Raw genomic sequence first — 15288 nt, forward strand, 5'->3', positions numbered from 1 at the left:
CTTGAGGTAGACTGATTCCCAATTTTCTGAGGAACCCCTATATTGATTTCCATAGTGGTTGTACAAGTTTATACTTCCACCAGCAATGGAGGAGTGTGCCCCTTGCTCCACATCCTTTCCAGCATGAGCTGTCACCTGCGATTTTGATCTTAGTCACTCTGAGAGGTGTGTTTCTCTGTGTAGCTCTGGCTGTCCTGGATGGAACTCACTTTGTAGACCAGGCCGCCTGCCTCTGCCGGCCTCTGCCTGCTTCTGTCTCCCAAATGCTGGGACTAAAGGTGTGTGCCACCACCACACCCAGCCCTATATCAGTTTCTTCTTCTCTTCCCCTTTGAATTCCCTCCCAGTCAGAATCGGAACCATGTTACCAGAAAACACAAAGCAATCATTTTGGTCTTGGTCACGTAGCCTCAAGAGGTTATTAAATTCCGTTAGCTTGTTTGAGGATGTGTTGGACATTTAACACAAAGCTAAGTACATGCACTGGGCCCCACCTCCAGCTCAATAAACACTTTAAGAATCAGCATGTTCTCTCTTCCCCTGCCCCCTTGACCCCAGCACGTAGCCTCATGCTGGCTTCCCCGTAGGTATCCAGTAAAGACTCAGCTGCTGACACATCTGGCATAACTCAGATTTGGCTGAGGGAAGCTGGGGCCCTGGCTTGATTTCTGGCAGCGAGTTCAATCAGAAGGTAGGAAGTTGGTTCTGCTGACTTCAAGTGTTTCCTCAGTGGTTCAGTTTGCAGAATGAGCAGGGTCCTCAGGTGAGCCCTTCGCTGTAGAGACCTTGAGACTAAATGGATCCTTCAGTTAATGGTTGACACTGTCTGTTTACCTAAATGATTGCCAAGAGTCCTGGCTTGCCGATGGCACACTTTGTGGATTAACTGCTTTGGTCCCAAGAGTAGAAGATAATTTCTAGGTTTTTATGGTTTTGGTATGTAACTGGAAATAGTGTAGTCTGTCTCCAGCTAGTAAGTACACGGACAGTAAGTAGATGCTACCCTGGTATTGCTATATAGGGAGGGAGCAAGGCCGTCCTCCATTTTGACCTCAGGCATTTTGTCCTCTCAATTATCCATAGTTTTAGAGGCTGGGATCTAGAAGAGATGGCATCCAGCACCAGAGTCCTCTCTGCTGCTTGCCCACACAGTGGGCCCCCTGAAGGCCGAGAGTCGGGCAGAGCTGAGGGGTGTAACACAGTCAAGTCCAGTTCAGCACCTCAGATAGGGCCCAACATGACATTCTGGTGACAGTGATGCTTCTCTTCCTCTGGAACAGGGCAAGAACTCTAGGTCCAAATCCATTGGGAGCTCAGGGATCAATCTTGTTTAATGATTGTGTGTGGGACAGGGGTGGGGCTGGTTAATGTTTCTCTGCTTCCTCTTGGGCTATGGGCCACGTAAAGCTCCGGTCCTGGACTTATTGTCCCTCCCCTGGGCTGGGCTTTGACAGTACCTAGTGGCATTGAACAGACACGCCTGCATACATTCCCTGGGAAAAGGTAGCTGCAACCAGGTGTGGCAGTGCCTGGGAGGTGAGGAGTGTGGGGAGGGAGGGGGGCTACGGTGGGCTGATATGGTGCTGGGGTCGAAATGCTGGCTGGAGAGAAGCCTGGGTCTTATCTTCTGACTTCAGCATTCAGCCACTTGGGGCCTTTCTGTGCTTCCCTCTGAGCTGGGATGGCGTCCTCCTGCCAGGTGCCCAGGCTGCTTAGATTCTCTCTTCAGCCTCCAACTCCTACCTTCTTTCCAGGCTCCGTGTTCTTCTCTCTCCTTTTTCTAAGCCAAAGATTCTTCTCTTGCCCATAGGGTCAGAGTCCCAGGAAGACAGACTTGAAGAACTTGAAACATAAGGTGGCTAAGTTTGCTTTTCCAAGACATTCTCTGGCATGCAGGGTCAGGGTTCTGTGGGACTGTCAGACAATGCCACATGCCGCTTTCTTTTCTGGGCCACAAGGTAAAACAGGCACGAATCTGACATGGGCCTGCTAACAGGGCCAAGGATGTGGGAGCATGCCTTTCCATTTGCTTGAGTGGGGGGCAGGCAAGCTCAAGCTGGACTTGGTAACTGATGGTTTGAGGATTTACTAGAAGGGTGGCTCCCAGCTGTTAAAAAGTCATTCCAGCTGTCAGGAATGGCATGGCAGAATCCACGGACTTAGAGAATGAGATGGGGGAAAGAGAACATACACAAAAGGTTTTGTTTTGTTTTGTTTTGTTTTGTTTTGTTTTGTTTTGTTTTTGAGACAGGATCTCCCTATGTAGCCTTAGCTGGCCTTAAAATTGCTATATGAACCAGTCTGGGCTCAACTCAGATCCTCCTGCCTCTATCTCTTGAGTGAGTACTAGGATTAAAAGCATGCACCAACCAGCCCAGCCACAAAAGAAGTTTTAATAGGCAGAAACCATCGGTAAGGGACCCAGTCTGGGAAGAGGGGCCAATATGCTTTGCAATCTGAGTTTTACCACTTGTTTACCGGCTGTGTAATGAGTTAGAGTGTTTGCCAGGCATAGCGGCTTATGTCTATAATCCCGGTTCTCAGAAGACTCGAGGCATGAGGATTGTGGGTTCGAGACTAAATCGGTTACATGTGTGAATTGGGGTTGTTCGGAGGATGAGAGTTCATGAGTATGCAATTTCTGATATTCGGGGAGCATTCTATAAATGGTGGCCGTCACAATGAGCCCAAACAACACTAGCAAGTGAAGTGGATGATGGAGGAGCACATAGCAATAAGCCAAGCATTGAAAAGAAAAGGAATGTCAGCAGAAGCCTTCTGAAGAGGCTACGGGAGAGGGGGGGAGTGAACGCACTAGACTGGTCATGGTGAGCAAGCCTGACCATGACAGATGGATGACGGGGTGGAGATTAAGTCAGTACCCGAGATTCTAGAGAACCACAGGGTGGAGGCGTGAAGATAACAGGGAAAGAGACAGAGACAGGTGAGGCTGGCTTTAATCACACCACCCTGAGGAAAGCGCCCCCAAATTCAAAAGGAAGTCCCTTCCTAACTATGGGTGGCCTGTGAGACAGGAAAGAACATAAAGTTTGGGTTAATTTTTTTTTCTTTTTCTTGTTTGCTTTTGAAATAGTATCTTATGTAGCCTAGGCTGGCCTCAGACTTACTAAGTAGCTGAGGATAACCTTGAACTCCTGATCCTTCTGCTCCCACCTCCACAGAACTGGGAACAAATACACAAGTACTACCACTTCTGGGGATTGAACTCAGGGCTCCTGCCAACTAGGTAAGTACTCTACCAGCTGAACCACATCCTCAACCCTGGTGTCTGGGCCTGAGTATAGTAACCTCATCCAGTCCCACCAGCGTCGCGTTGTCCAAACCCACAAAACACAAGGAGTCACATGCAGGTGGAAAGAGTGACAGGGTAGGAAGGGAGACTGAGGTGATAAATGCATCACGTGTGCACACACATGCCAACACGCACAGGAGTACGGCTTTGGGGCTGTGTGCCCTGTCTCAGAGCAAACATTCCTTCAGAAGAGGGGCCCTCAGAAGCAGCGCTCTGCGCAAAAGCTTTGAGGTCAGAGGAAAATCAATTTGCAATCTGATTCCATTAGTTGGCAGTAGGGCAATTGCCAGTGAAGCAAGTTACTGAACCCCCCCCCTCTCTCTCTCTCTCTCCCTCTCTCTCTCTCTCTCTGCCTCAACTTTCTGGTCTGAAAAATGGGGATGACATTACAGAACTTTTTGTGAGCTCCTGCTTTTGTTCTGTGCTCAAGTGCTGGGCAAACCGGAATTCAAAGCCTGACAAGGCCTCAGAAACCCTATCTAATTAAACACAGAGCAAATCATGCCTGCTGCAACTCAAACCATATCAATAGCTGGACTTTAACCTAAAGTCAGGAAAACAGTTTGGATTTCAAAATCAGGTCACTCCTCTGGATGTTTTTAAAATGCAGCCTTGAGGTACTGGTGTTGACATAGACAAAGCAAAAATTGAAACCCCAGTGCCCACATAAGGGTTCTCAGAGGTCCCAAAGGGAGCTACTGGCTGTGTCCCAGAAAACTCAAAGTAAGAGGCAAAGAATTTCTTAGAAGGACCTAGAAATTTGAGGTTGACCAGGAGGTTTATGGGGCACCTCTGAGGGGAAATAGAGAGAAAACACCTATGTTTGCTTTGGGGTTCATGGGAACAGCCTGAGAAAAGAAAAATGAGCCAAATCAGGAGGCCAGAGGAACCCTGGGAAGGAAGCTTTGAATCTTCTCGGCCCTGAACCAACATGGAAAGAAAAGTGGTGACTCTGTAAGATGCCGTAGCATTTACAGAGAGAGAAAAAAAAAGGTAGAACTTAACAATTTAAAAAAAAAAAGCTATGGACAAAATGTGGACTCTCATGTCAGCCCTACCTCCCTCAAAGGCCATCTCTGTGACTGCACGGTCCTAGGGAATGACCCTTTTTTTTTTTTTTTTTTTTTGGTTTTGTTTTTCAAGACAGGGTTTCTCTGTAGCTTTGGAGCCTGTCCTGGAACTAGCTCTAGTAGACCAGGCTGGCCTCGAACTCACAAAGATCCGCCTCCCTCTGCCTCCCAAGTGCTGGGATTAAAGGCGTGCCCCACCACCGCCCGGCGGGGATGACCCTTTCTGCCTCAGTCTCCTCCTCCATGACAAGAGGCTGAAAATAACATCCCACCTCCCCAAGATGTTCCTTAATCTTTTTCTTTTATATTGTTAGCCTATTTGCATGTGCATTTATAATGTGAACGGATGTCAGTGTGGTTGCGTCAGTGTCCGGGCACACGTGGAAATCAGAGGGCAACTTTCAGGAAGTGATCCTTTCCTCAGGTCATCAGGCTTGCCCAACAAGTGCTCTGGCCTGCTGATTGTTCTGAGGCTCACTGGAGAAAGCACACGTTCAAGGGCTTGGCACATGATTAATACATACTTGGCAAATGCTTATTCCTGCAGGAGTTGGGGTTTTTTTAATTACATTTATGTGTGCACGTGTGTGCTCACTCTTGCGTGTAAGTCAGAGAACAGCTTAGAGGAGTCAGTTCTGTCCTTTCACCACGTAGATTCTGGTATCAGACTCAGGTAATCGAGTTTGGCAGCAAGCACCCTTACTCACTGAACCATCTTGCTAGCCCAGGTTACTCCTCACTCCCAGGGCTGTGTGCACACAAAGCAAGTCCTCTACCACTGATCCAAGTACCTACGTTCAGTCTGCGAAGCCTAAAACATTTTATTGGCAAAAACATTTTCCTCCCTCCATCCCTCCTTTATTATTATTATTATTGTTATTATTATTATTATTATTATTTTAGAGGTGGGAGGATTGAGACAGGCTCTTTCTATGTAGCCCTAGCTGTCCTGGAACTCACTGACTCACTGTAGATAAGACAGACCTCAAATTCATTAGAGACCTTTCTGCACTGCTTCCTGAGTGCTAGGAATAAAGGTGTAAACTACCACAACCCACTCTTTTTGGTTTTTGAGACAAGGGAAGTCTCACTTTGTAGTCCTTGCTAGAACTCACTATGTAGACTAGGTTGGCCTTAAACTCAAAGCAATTTGCCTGTCTTTAGCTCCCTGAGTGCTGGGATTAAAGATCTGTGTCACCATGCCTGACAAGCCCTTTATAAAAAAAAAAAAAAAAACCTTAATGAAGAAGAAACATTGTGTAGAGAAGTAACTCATGTCCCGTAGGCTGTTCCTTCTTCCTCTCCTCTTGCTTTATTTTTGTGACTGGACCTCCCTAAGTTGTATAGACTGGACTAGAACTCTTGCTTGTTTTCATTTTTTTTTTTAATATTTGCGTGAGCTTCTCTGTGTGTGTTTGTGTGCTAAAACATGGCCACATGTAATCCAGGTTGGCCTTAAGATCACAGTGTAACCGAGGCTGGCCTTGACCTCTTGACCCTCTACTTTCCAAGTGCTGAGATTACAGGTGTGCATTGTCGTACCTTGCCTTAGTCTAAAGCTTCTGAGCTCGTGGGCCTCCTCCCTTAACTGTCACACTCCAGATAGCCAGAATACAGGTGTGTACCACCTGTGAGACTCCTCCCTTAACCAATCACACCCCAGATAGCCAGAATACTGGCGTGTGCCACCTGTGAGCCTCCTCCCTTAACCCTCACACCCCAGATAGCCCAACTACAGGTGTATACCACCTGCCCTGATCTCCTGTTTCTTTTCTCTCACTCCCCAACATTTCCAGTAACTATTTCACTGCCTCTTCCCTCTATAACCAAGAGAGGCACCCAGAAGTGATTACAAGGCTTCTTCCTGCACCAGCCACCCCTGTTGTGGAGGTGCCCTGGGTAAGGCCGAAAATGCACTGCGTTTGCTGTATTTCTGTAGGTCCAGGCCTGAGGTGCTCTCATCCAGCTCCCTGCCTCTAACACAATCTCCTTTCAACTTCAATGGCAGAAGTGGTGGGAGGTGGGGAGAGGCCTTCTTTGTCTGCCTAAGGGAGAGAGGAGAATTTCCTCCCTAGAATCATTGGCAGACTCATAAGCAGGAGGTTACAATATGCACTTGACACTGGGGCCAGGGCAGCAACTGAGCTGTCTGTTCTATGGCAGATACTCTAGGTGGTTACACATTACTGGAGAGAAAAAGGAGAAATGTGGGCTTAGCGGACCATTTGGCTGCCTAAGGCAGTATTGTTTCCTCTTCCAGAGACAGTTCTTAACCCCTTTATAACCACCTGAGAAACTGGAGCAGGTATCTTCATTGACACCCGTGGCAACCCTGGGCATGGGCGCCATTAACGGATGAGCAAGCAGGCCCATGGAAAGTCAGTAAATAGCCCAAGGTGAAGAGTCAGGATGCAAACAGAAGCTACATGACCCGTGCATAATTCTTTGTCTAACCTGCTACTTGCCTGATGGCTTTATCACTCGGCTTGTTCTCACCATGAGCCCACCTGCCTACCCCCTGGAGAAGGGTCCCTTTCCTGCAGTTTAAGGATAGTCAGAGTTTGCTGGACAGCTTCCTTATTTTTGTGTGTTTCAGGGTGACATCAAATTCGCCTTCTTTTTTCTTTAATGGTTAGCTTTTTCTTTGACTGGCACCATCTGCAAAAGCGCAAGGAGCCTGCTGCTGTGAGACTCTAGTCTGCTTCAGACTCCTTTGTACTTCATCTTTTTTAGCCAGGTGACTTTGAGTGGATAACAGGATTGTTGAATGGGTCAAAAGGAAGAACGCTTGGGGAAGTGATTACTGCACTTCCTGGCTTGATAAACTCTATGCCCCACGTTTCCTCCCTTCTGGCACATTCATACCCGGAAGGGGACCCAAGACTAGGAAAACTCCTGCTGACTCTTGTTTCTGGTAGAAATATGGAAGAGGGCTTTAGTCCAGAGACTCCTGGCTCCCTGGGGTCCCATCTTCCATGCACCTGTCTGTGTTCTATCTCCCTCCCCCAGAGCCATTATTCTGGTAGGGCCATGGGGCGGGTGCGGCGATGGACCGGGCGGGCACAGAACAGGTGGGTGAAGGCTGGGTGTCCGGCGCTGGGACACAAGTGCTCTGTGTGTAGGGTGGGCGGAAGTCAGGGCGTTTGATCTGAATTCTAAAGGGTGTTGTTCAGCGCCCCACAAAGGTCCCATTGTACAGACACTGGGTATAAAGCAGCATATGACTCTCCAGCACCGGGAGGCGATGAATTGGGACGCAGGCGCGACCACAGGGACCACTCCCCCTACACAGACATGAGACCATAGGGGAGCTGTCTGGGTGGCCTCAAGGATAGGCGCTCCCCGAGGTAACCGGGCTTTCTGGGTTTGCCATAAGTTAGGAGCAAAGTAGCTAGCTGGGGGAGGGGAGCCAGAAGAGCTGGCTAAGAGCAGAACTAGACAGGCCTGGTGAAGCGAGGGACTCAAAAGGAAAGAATGCTGGATGTATGTGAAGAAAGGGGATGGGACTCAGAGAGGTCAAGTCAAGCGAATGAGAAGGAAAGCTTGGCGCCAAGAGGGATGGATGAGGAAAGCTATGACTCTCCTTGCTTTCCCGTCACCGGCTCTTGGAAGAGATGGGGGCAGGGGAGGCAGCATTACTTTGCCCAGCTTTCTGCCCTAACCTTCTGACAGTTTGCTTCCTGCCTCTTGTCTCACAGGTGTGAATGAGGCAGGATGAACTGGACGGGTTTGTACACCTTGCTCAGTGGCGTGAATCGGCATTCTACCGCCATCGGCCGAGTATGGCTGTCGGTTATCTTCATCTTCCGAATCATGGTGCTGGTGGTGGCTGCGGAAAGTGTGTGGGGCGATGAGAAATCTTCTTTCATCTGCAACACCCTCCAACCTGGCTGCAATAGCGTCTGCTATGACCAGTTTTTCCCCATCTCCCACGTGCGCCTGTGGTCCCTGCAGCTTATCTTGGTTTCCACCCCAGCTCTCCTCGTGGCAATGCACGTGGCTCACCAACAGCACATGGAAAAGAAAATGCTACGACTCGAGGGGCTCGGGGACCCCCTCCACCTGGAAGAGGTGAAGAGGCACAAGGTCCACATCTCAGGGACACTGTGGTGGACCTATATCATCAGCGTGGTGTTCCGGCTGCTGTTCGAGGCAGTCTTCATGTATGTCTTCTATCTACTCTACCCCGGCTATGCCATGGTGCGACTGGTCAAGTGTGAGGCCTACCCCTGCCCCAACACAGTGGACTGCTTTGTGTCCCGCCCCACCGAGAAAACCGTCTTCACTGTCTTTATGCTCGCCGCCTCCGGCATCTGCATTATCCTCAACGTGGCAGAGGTGGTGTACCTCATCATCCGGGCCTGTGCCCGCCGTGCTCAGCGCCGCTCCAATCCGCCCTCCCGCAAGGGCTCAGGCTTCGGCCACCGCCTCTCACCTGAATACAAGCAGAATGAGATCAACAAGCTGCTGAGCGAGCAGGATGGCTCTCTGAAAGACATACTGCGCCGCAGCCCTGGCAGCGGGGCCGGGCTGGCTGAGAAGGGCGACCGATGCTCAGCCTGCTGATGCCCATGTACCAGGCAACCTCCCATCCCACCCCTTCCTCACCCGGCCCTGGCCTGCCCCTCCTTTTCCTATGCCGGTGAGCAGGCCTCTGCCTGCTAGGGATTACTCTATCAAAACCTTCCTTCTCTCCCTACTCCCTTCCTCGGAGAGCCTTCTGTCTAAGAACTAGCCTGCTGGGGAGTGGAGAGCCACCTCTGCAGCAGGGCTCAAGGTTACTGAGGGTGTGGGTAGCTCTTTCTGCCTGGACCCCTTCCTCTTCCCTCTCCCTCTCCCTGAGGAGATGAGATGCTCTGTCGGTGTTTCCAATTATGAAGCTAATCTTAACCCCCATGCTGTCAGGTACCCCACTTCGGGAGTCACATCAGTGGGGAGGGATGTGGGCAAGCGGAGTGGAGGAGGGGCTCTGCATCGTGGGTGGAGAAGGGAGGGGAACGAGCACAGGAAAAGGAAGAATGGTGCTTGCCTTGTTGTCTGCGGTGGGCGGGCCAGGAGAAGAAGACCATGTGAGGGAGTTAGAGAGGGAGAAGCAGGCAGATAAACTGGAGTGGGGATTGTTCAGGGCTACCCCCAGGCCCCAGTTCCCAAGGCCTCTCTCTCTCTCTGGGCAAATGTTACACATTAAACAGGATTTTACAGTAAATGAAGAGGTGCTTTGAGTGTTTGTTGAAGTTCTTTCTCCTGCACCCTCCTTTCTGACCTCCCCCTGGATAAGCAGGCCTTGGTTGGCATTTTGCTGATCAAGAAAAGAAAAGGGCAGAAGGAAGAGTGCCTTCCCTTGAAGCTGCAAGTAGGAGCCTGGCAAAGCCACCCATGGAGCCGTCTTGTTCTTATTCTTATTCTTTTTTTTTTGTTTGTTTGTTTTGTTTTGTTTTTAAAGATTTATTTATTTATTTATTATGTATGCAGTGGTCTGCCTGCATGTATGCCTGCAGACAGAAGTTGGCACCAGATCTTATTACCGGTGGTTGTGAGCCACATTACCGGTGGTTGCTGGGAATTGAACTCAGGACCTCTGGAAGAGCAGTCAATGCTCTTAACCACTGAGCCATCTCTCCAGCTTGTTCTTATTCTTATTCTGGCTTGTTTGTTTACTTATTTCTTTTCTTTTTCATTGTTTATAGCCTACTGGTATCTAATTCACATGCCTCCTTTCTTTTGTTTTAAGAATAAATGACAGCCTCTTCTAGAGAGACAAGAAATAAATGCTACAGAACCATCGAGACAGAGAGAGAGAGAGAGAGAGAGAGAGAGAGAGAGAGAGAGAGGATGAGAGAGAGAGAGGATGAGAGAGAGAGAGAGAGAGAGAGAGAGAGAGAGAGAGAGAGAGAGAGGATGAGAGTGTGGTATACTTTTCTTGGCTACCTCAGATAGCTAGGCCCTTCTGCTACACTTCTGAGACAGCCATCCCCTTCCTCCCTGGACATTCACCCTCTGGTGCCCTGCAAGCCCCTGACCTCTCTTTCCTCTGGATATGGCCTCTAATTCCATCTGTCTCTCCAGTGTCCCTCCCTTTTTCCTCTCTGAATCCATGCCCCCCAGGACTCCATCAGAGGTCAGGCATGTCCAACAGAAGTTTCCTTGCCAGGACCCTCCTCCCCCTGTCAACTACTGGAGGAAAAGCTCCAGGCTTGGAACTTGACAAAGCAGAGTTCAAATCCTAGCTGTGTCTCTATTTGCAAGGTGTGTCCTTTCCCAAGCCTGTCTCCCTGTGTGCACACAAGGGCTGGCCCACACCTCTCATCCTCCCTCCCATATTTGTCTGTTTCTTAAGGACCCCTCCCCAGCCTCACAGGGCTTTCCCCCACTGCCACTGCCCACACAAAGGGTGCCTCAGGGTCCAAGCCCTCCCCCACAGCAAGTTTTCCTCCTCAGCTTTCCCATCTCTGAGCTGGACAGAGCATTGGCCACTTCCTCTCAGAGTAACATGGAGGAAACAACACCAGAAATGAAGAAAATCAGGTGTGACCTCATCAGAATTGTTTTCCCTCTGTCAGTCAATTTTTCCTTTCTAAGAGAAAGCATAAAATACAAAACCAGGAAACAAGCAGGGTACTTGTCTGTAATCCCATCGCTCAGGAAGTGGAAGCAGGAAGATTGAGGCAAATCAGAGGCCAACCTGAGGTATGTAGTGCCAAGTCAGCTTGGGCTATGGTGTAAGACCCTACCCCAGGAACAACAGCAAAACCACTCCCATCCTATACGAAGTCTCCTTTCTCCTTAGAAACTAACATCACACTCTGTCAGTGGAGAGGTCCCTATGTGCTTGACACGAGGCCTGCAAAATTCCTCTTCCCATAGAAATCCATCCCCTTTTCCCACGATGCAACAAGCATAGACCATCTCCTCTTTGTGCAAAAGGTCCTCAAGAGAAAGATTTTCTTTTACAAAATTCCACCCTGGGGGCGGGGATGTAGCTCAGTTAGTAGAGTGGGTTTCTAATATGCTTGCCTTGGTTCTGTCCCCAACACAATTAATTAATCCTAGTCCCTGCGGGACCCTCACACCTGTGTCCGAGCAAGAAAGGATAAACTGCTCATCATGTCGGAAATCTACTGTTCCAATCCCAAACCCTGTGTGGTGGCGCACGCCTTTAATCCCAGCACTTGGGAGGCAGAGGACAAAGGCAAGTGGATCTCTGTGAGTTCCAAGCCAATCTAGTCTGTATAAAGAGTTTCAGGACAGCCAGGGCTGGCTAGAGAGCTCCTGTTAAAAAAAAAAAAAAAAACGAAGGAAAAGAAGATTCCATTTCCAGATGGAGGCTACCTCTGTGGGGCAAAGGTGGGAAAACAAATATCAGGCATTAGGAACCAGAGAGAGGTTAGGACACGGGATTCTTGTGTCCTGTTAACCAGGTGGAAACAGGCTGAAGGAAGAATCTTGAAAGGAGCTCCAAGAGGCAAGTCTCAAAAACGTAGTGGGAGAGGCTGCCCCGGGACTGATGGTTTCATTTGAGGGAAACACACTGAGGGCTTAGTACGTATAGTTCATGATGTGCTGAGTGGGCTGGATAACGAAGAGGGTGCTGGAGTTAGGAGACTGGGCTTTCCACTGGTGGGCTTGACCCCTTCGCCACTTGTAGGTCTCAGTATTTATAGCTGCAGTATAGAGTACATAATAACTACTGTCTTTCACAGGGTTGTTTTGTTTTTTCGAGACAGGGTTTCTCTTTGTAGCAGCCCTGGCTGTCCTGGAAACTCGCTCTGTAGACCAGGCTGGACTCGAACTCACAGAGAGCCGCCTGTCTCTGCCTCCCAAGTACTAGGATTAAAGGTGTGCACAACAACCACAACCAGCTAGGCTTTGATTTTTATTTATTTATTTTTTTGAGAATCAAACAAGTTGTGTTCAAAAACTGATTATAAAAATAAAGATAATGAGAGATGACTCAGCAGTTAAGAGTACTGGCTGCTCTTCCAGAGGACTCAGGGTCAATTCCCCGCACCCACATGGCACCCCCTCTGTCTGGAACTCTAGTTCCAGGGGATCTAACACCCTCATACAGACTTACTTGCAGGCAAAACCTCAATGCTCATAAAATAAAAATAAAAATAGATAATTTAAAAGAAATCTTTAAAAATTATCAAGGTAATGAGTTAGGAGTGGTGGCATACCTGCAATCTCAGCACTTAGAAGGTGGGGGCAGAAGTTCAGGTCCAGCCTTGGCTAAATAGGGAGTTTGAGGCCAGTCTGGGCTGTATGAGACCCTGTCAAAAAATCAATAAGAACGTTAAAAGAAATCAAGTTATAAATGTAAAATAGTTTCAAAGGCACCTAGAAAGTGTGTATTAGAACTCCACAGGAGCCAGAAAGGAGGAAATCCAGTTCAGCCAGGCTGAAGTTTATGCAAAGAATTTGACTCTGTAGCTGGGATTAAAGCACACCTTTAATGCCAGCACTCGGGAGGCAGAGGCAGACAGATCTCTCTGTGAGTTCCAGGCCAGCCTGGTCTACAGAGTGAGTTCCAGGACAGCCAAGGTTACAAAGAGACGCTGTCAAAGGAGGAAGAGGAAGACAAAGAAAAAATTTGGTGGTATAAATCCAGATTTGACACACATCTATAAACCCAGCACTCTGGAGGCTGAGGAAGGAGTGAGACGTCAAGACTGGGCTACTTATCAAGGACCCTGTCTGAAACCAAAAACAAAATCTTGGCAAAAATAAGGGTTCTCCAGGGAGCAGGCAGCAGTTCAAACAACCAAGTCCAGAGATGTTGCAAACTTGGTCATGACCCATCGAAGGATCAATATTGAAGGTCTCTCTCTTGAGGACAGGAAAGGTCAAGGAGCAGATCTTTTGGCATACTCGCTATCTGCTGTTTGTGGGGTGGCAGGAATCTATGGCCTTTCAGAGGTGTTTGTGTGCAGATGCCAGAAGCTGCAGGGAAAGACGGAGTCGGTTCCTGGATGGAAGCAAGCTGAACTACGGACAGTAGTCAAAGCAGCAGCTAATGAGTCGAGATTACAGAGCAAGCCGCAGTATCCATAGAGAATTGGCATGGCAACCACAAACTGGCTCAGATGCTCAATCAGATAGCCTGGGTGCACAGAGTGGGGGCTGGAGGGGGATGGTCACTTCATTTCCAGATTCCATAATGTTTAAATGCTGGATCTGACCTGTAGTATACTGGGGCTAGACAATTCTACTGACCTGAGCTCGCTTTGATTGCCAGACTAGGCCAGGCTGAACCTAAAAGGGCAAGCAAAGAAAGGATCGGGGCATTGAAGTGAGGGAGAATAAAGCAGGCGGCAGACATCTGAAAGGCGTGCTGTCTTCAGAGTCAGATAAATAATCTGTCATGGAGGATCTAAGAAATGGAATGGCTACCGCAGAGGGAAAGACAAACTGTAGCCAGAGTGTGGCCGGCCTTGTGTGTCTCTCTAAATGGTTAAGAATATCTTTTAGAGAGGTTGGCACGGTGGTACACCCCTTTAATCCCAGCACTGGAGAGGTAGAAGCATGAGGTCTCTGTGAGTTCAAGACCAGCCTGGTCTACTAGTGAGTTCCAGGAAAGGCAAGACTATGTGGACAGACCTTGTCTCAAAACAAAAACAAAACAACAACAACGACAAAAACAGAAACAATATCTATAAGAGAGCAGAAGAGATGTCTCAGTGGTTAAGTGCACTTGTTTTTGCAGAGGACCTGGGTTCAATTCCCAGTACCCATATGGCAACTCCGAAGTGTTCATAACTCCATCCAGTTCAAGGAGATCCAAGGTCCTCTTCTGATTTCCATGGGCACCAGGCACACATGTGGTACACAGACATACACTTGAGCAAAACACATAAAACAAATCTTTCTAAAGGCACTATCTAAAAAAAACTATAAGAATATCTATAGGAGTTAAGTATGTCAGTACGTGTTTGTACTAGCACTTGAGAGGTGAAGACAAGATCACAAGTTCAAGGTCATTCTCAGTTACACAGTAGGTTTGAGGTCAGTTAGGTTACATGGACCTTATCTCAAAATACAAAAAAAAAAATCTGCTTATGGAAATAGCTCAATGTAGACTAACCTTTATAAAGCCCTGAATTTGATCCCCAGTGCTGCACAAAACTGGGTACATGTCAGAGGTACATGAAAGTGGAGGTTTGAGACTCAGGAGTTCAAGGCCAGCCTTATCTACCAATCAACTTTGAAGCCAGCCTGGGCTTTCTGACACCCTGTCTCAAAAAGGAAAGGAAAAGAAAAAGAAAAAGGGCAGGTGAGAGGGCTCAGTAGGTAAAGGTGCCTGCTGCCAAGCCTGAAGACCTGAGTTCGATCCCTGGGACCTAAGTGGTGGAGGAAGAGAAGCAATGCCTCACAGTCCTCCTCTGACTTCCACACTCTTGCCATCACATGTGTGCACCCACACAGCACACAAAACAGATAAATATATGTAATAAAAGAGAAAAAAGACAATTTCTAGGTAGTTGGGGAGTGGAACCTCAGACTAAAACAGTTCGAGGCCAGCCTGATCTAGAGAGTGAGTTCCAGGACAGACAGGGATACACAGAGAAACCCTGTCTTGAAAAAATATATATATTTATTTTTGTTTTATGTGTATGAGTGTTGTTTTACCTGCATATAAATATATATACCACATTAGTCCATGGTGCCAGAGGTCAGAAGAGGGTATCAGATGTTGTGAGCTGCTATGTCTCCAGCTCTCCCCACCCTGCTTTAATTTTAGCCTACTTTATTGTATGTGTATAAATATTTTGTTTGCATGTACTACCGCCATCCAACGTGAGTTTAATTTTTTGAGACAAGGTCTTATGTTGTCCTGGCTGGCCTGGAACTCTCTACGTAGACCAGGCAGGTGTCAAACATTTACTTTTGAGAAGCAGGGGTCTCATG

The 15288-nt window shown here is 48.2% G+C and overlaps 1 protein-coding gene across 3 annotated transcripts; it reads left to right on the plus strand.

The window, feature by feature from the left end:
- Positions 1-1417: 1417 nt before the first annotated feature.
- LOC121444942 (gap junction beta-1 protein) lies at positions 1418-9589 on the plus strand. Of its 3 annotated transcripts, XM_041646886.1 has the most exons (3): positions 1447-1536; positions 3183-3247; positions 8082-9589. In XM_041646886.1, exon 3 carries the CDS (start codon positions 8098-8100, stop codon positions 8947-8949), a length of 852 nt encoding a protein of 283 aa, XP_041502820.1. In that variant the 5' UTR covers positions 1447-1536; positions 3183-3247; positions 8082-8097; the 3' UTR covers positions 8950-9589. The 3 variants fall into 3 exon arrangements, with proteins under 3 accessions (XP_041502821.1, XP_041502820.1, XP_041502822.1); XM_041646887.1 differs by lacking the exon at positions 3183-3247 and having other exon boundaries at positions 1418-1536; XM_041646888.1 differs by lacking the exons at positions 1447-1536; positions 3183-3247 and adding an exon at positions 7627-7730.
- The last annotated feature ends 5699 nt before the right edge of the window (positions 9590-15288 follow it).

This window comes from Microtus oregoni, unplaced genomic scaffold (assembly GCF_018167655.1).
Source record: "Microtus oregoni isolate MIOR12 unplaced genomic scaffold, Mior012 000150F_ref0000365, whole genome shotgun sequence".
Classification (NCBI taxonomy): domain Eukaryota; kingdom Metazoa; phylum Chordata; class Mammalia; order Rodentia; family Cricetidae; genus Microtus; species Microtus oregoni.

Bases quoted from the DNA above. Each gene is read 5' to 3' on its own strand.
- LOC121444942 (XM_041646887.1), top strand. From the start codon at position 8,098: ATGAACTGGACGGGTTTGTACACCTTGCTCAGTGGCGTGAATCGGCAT.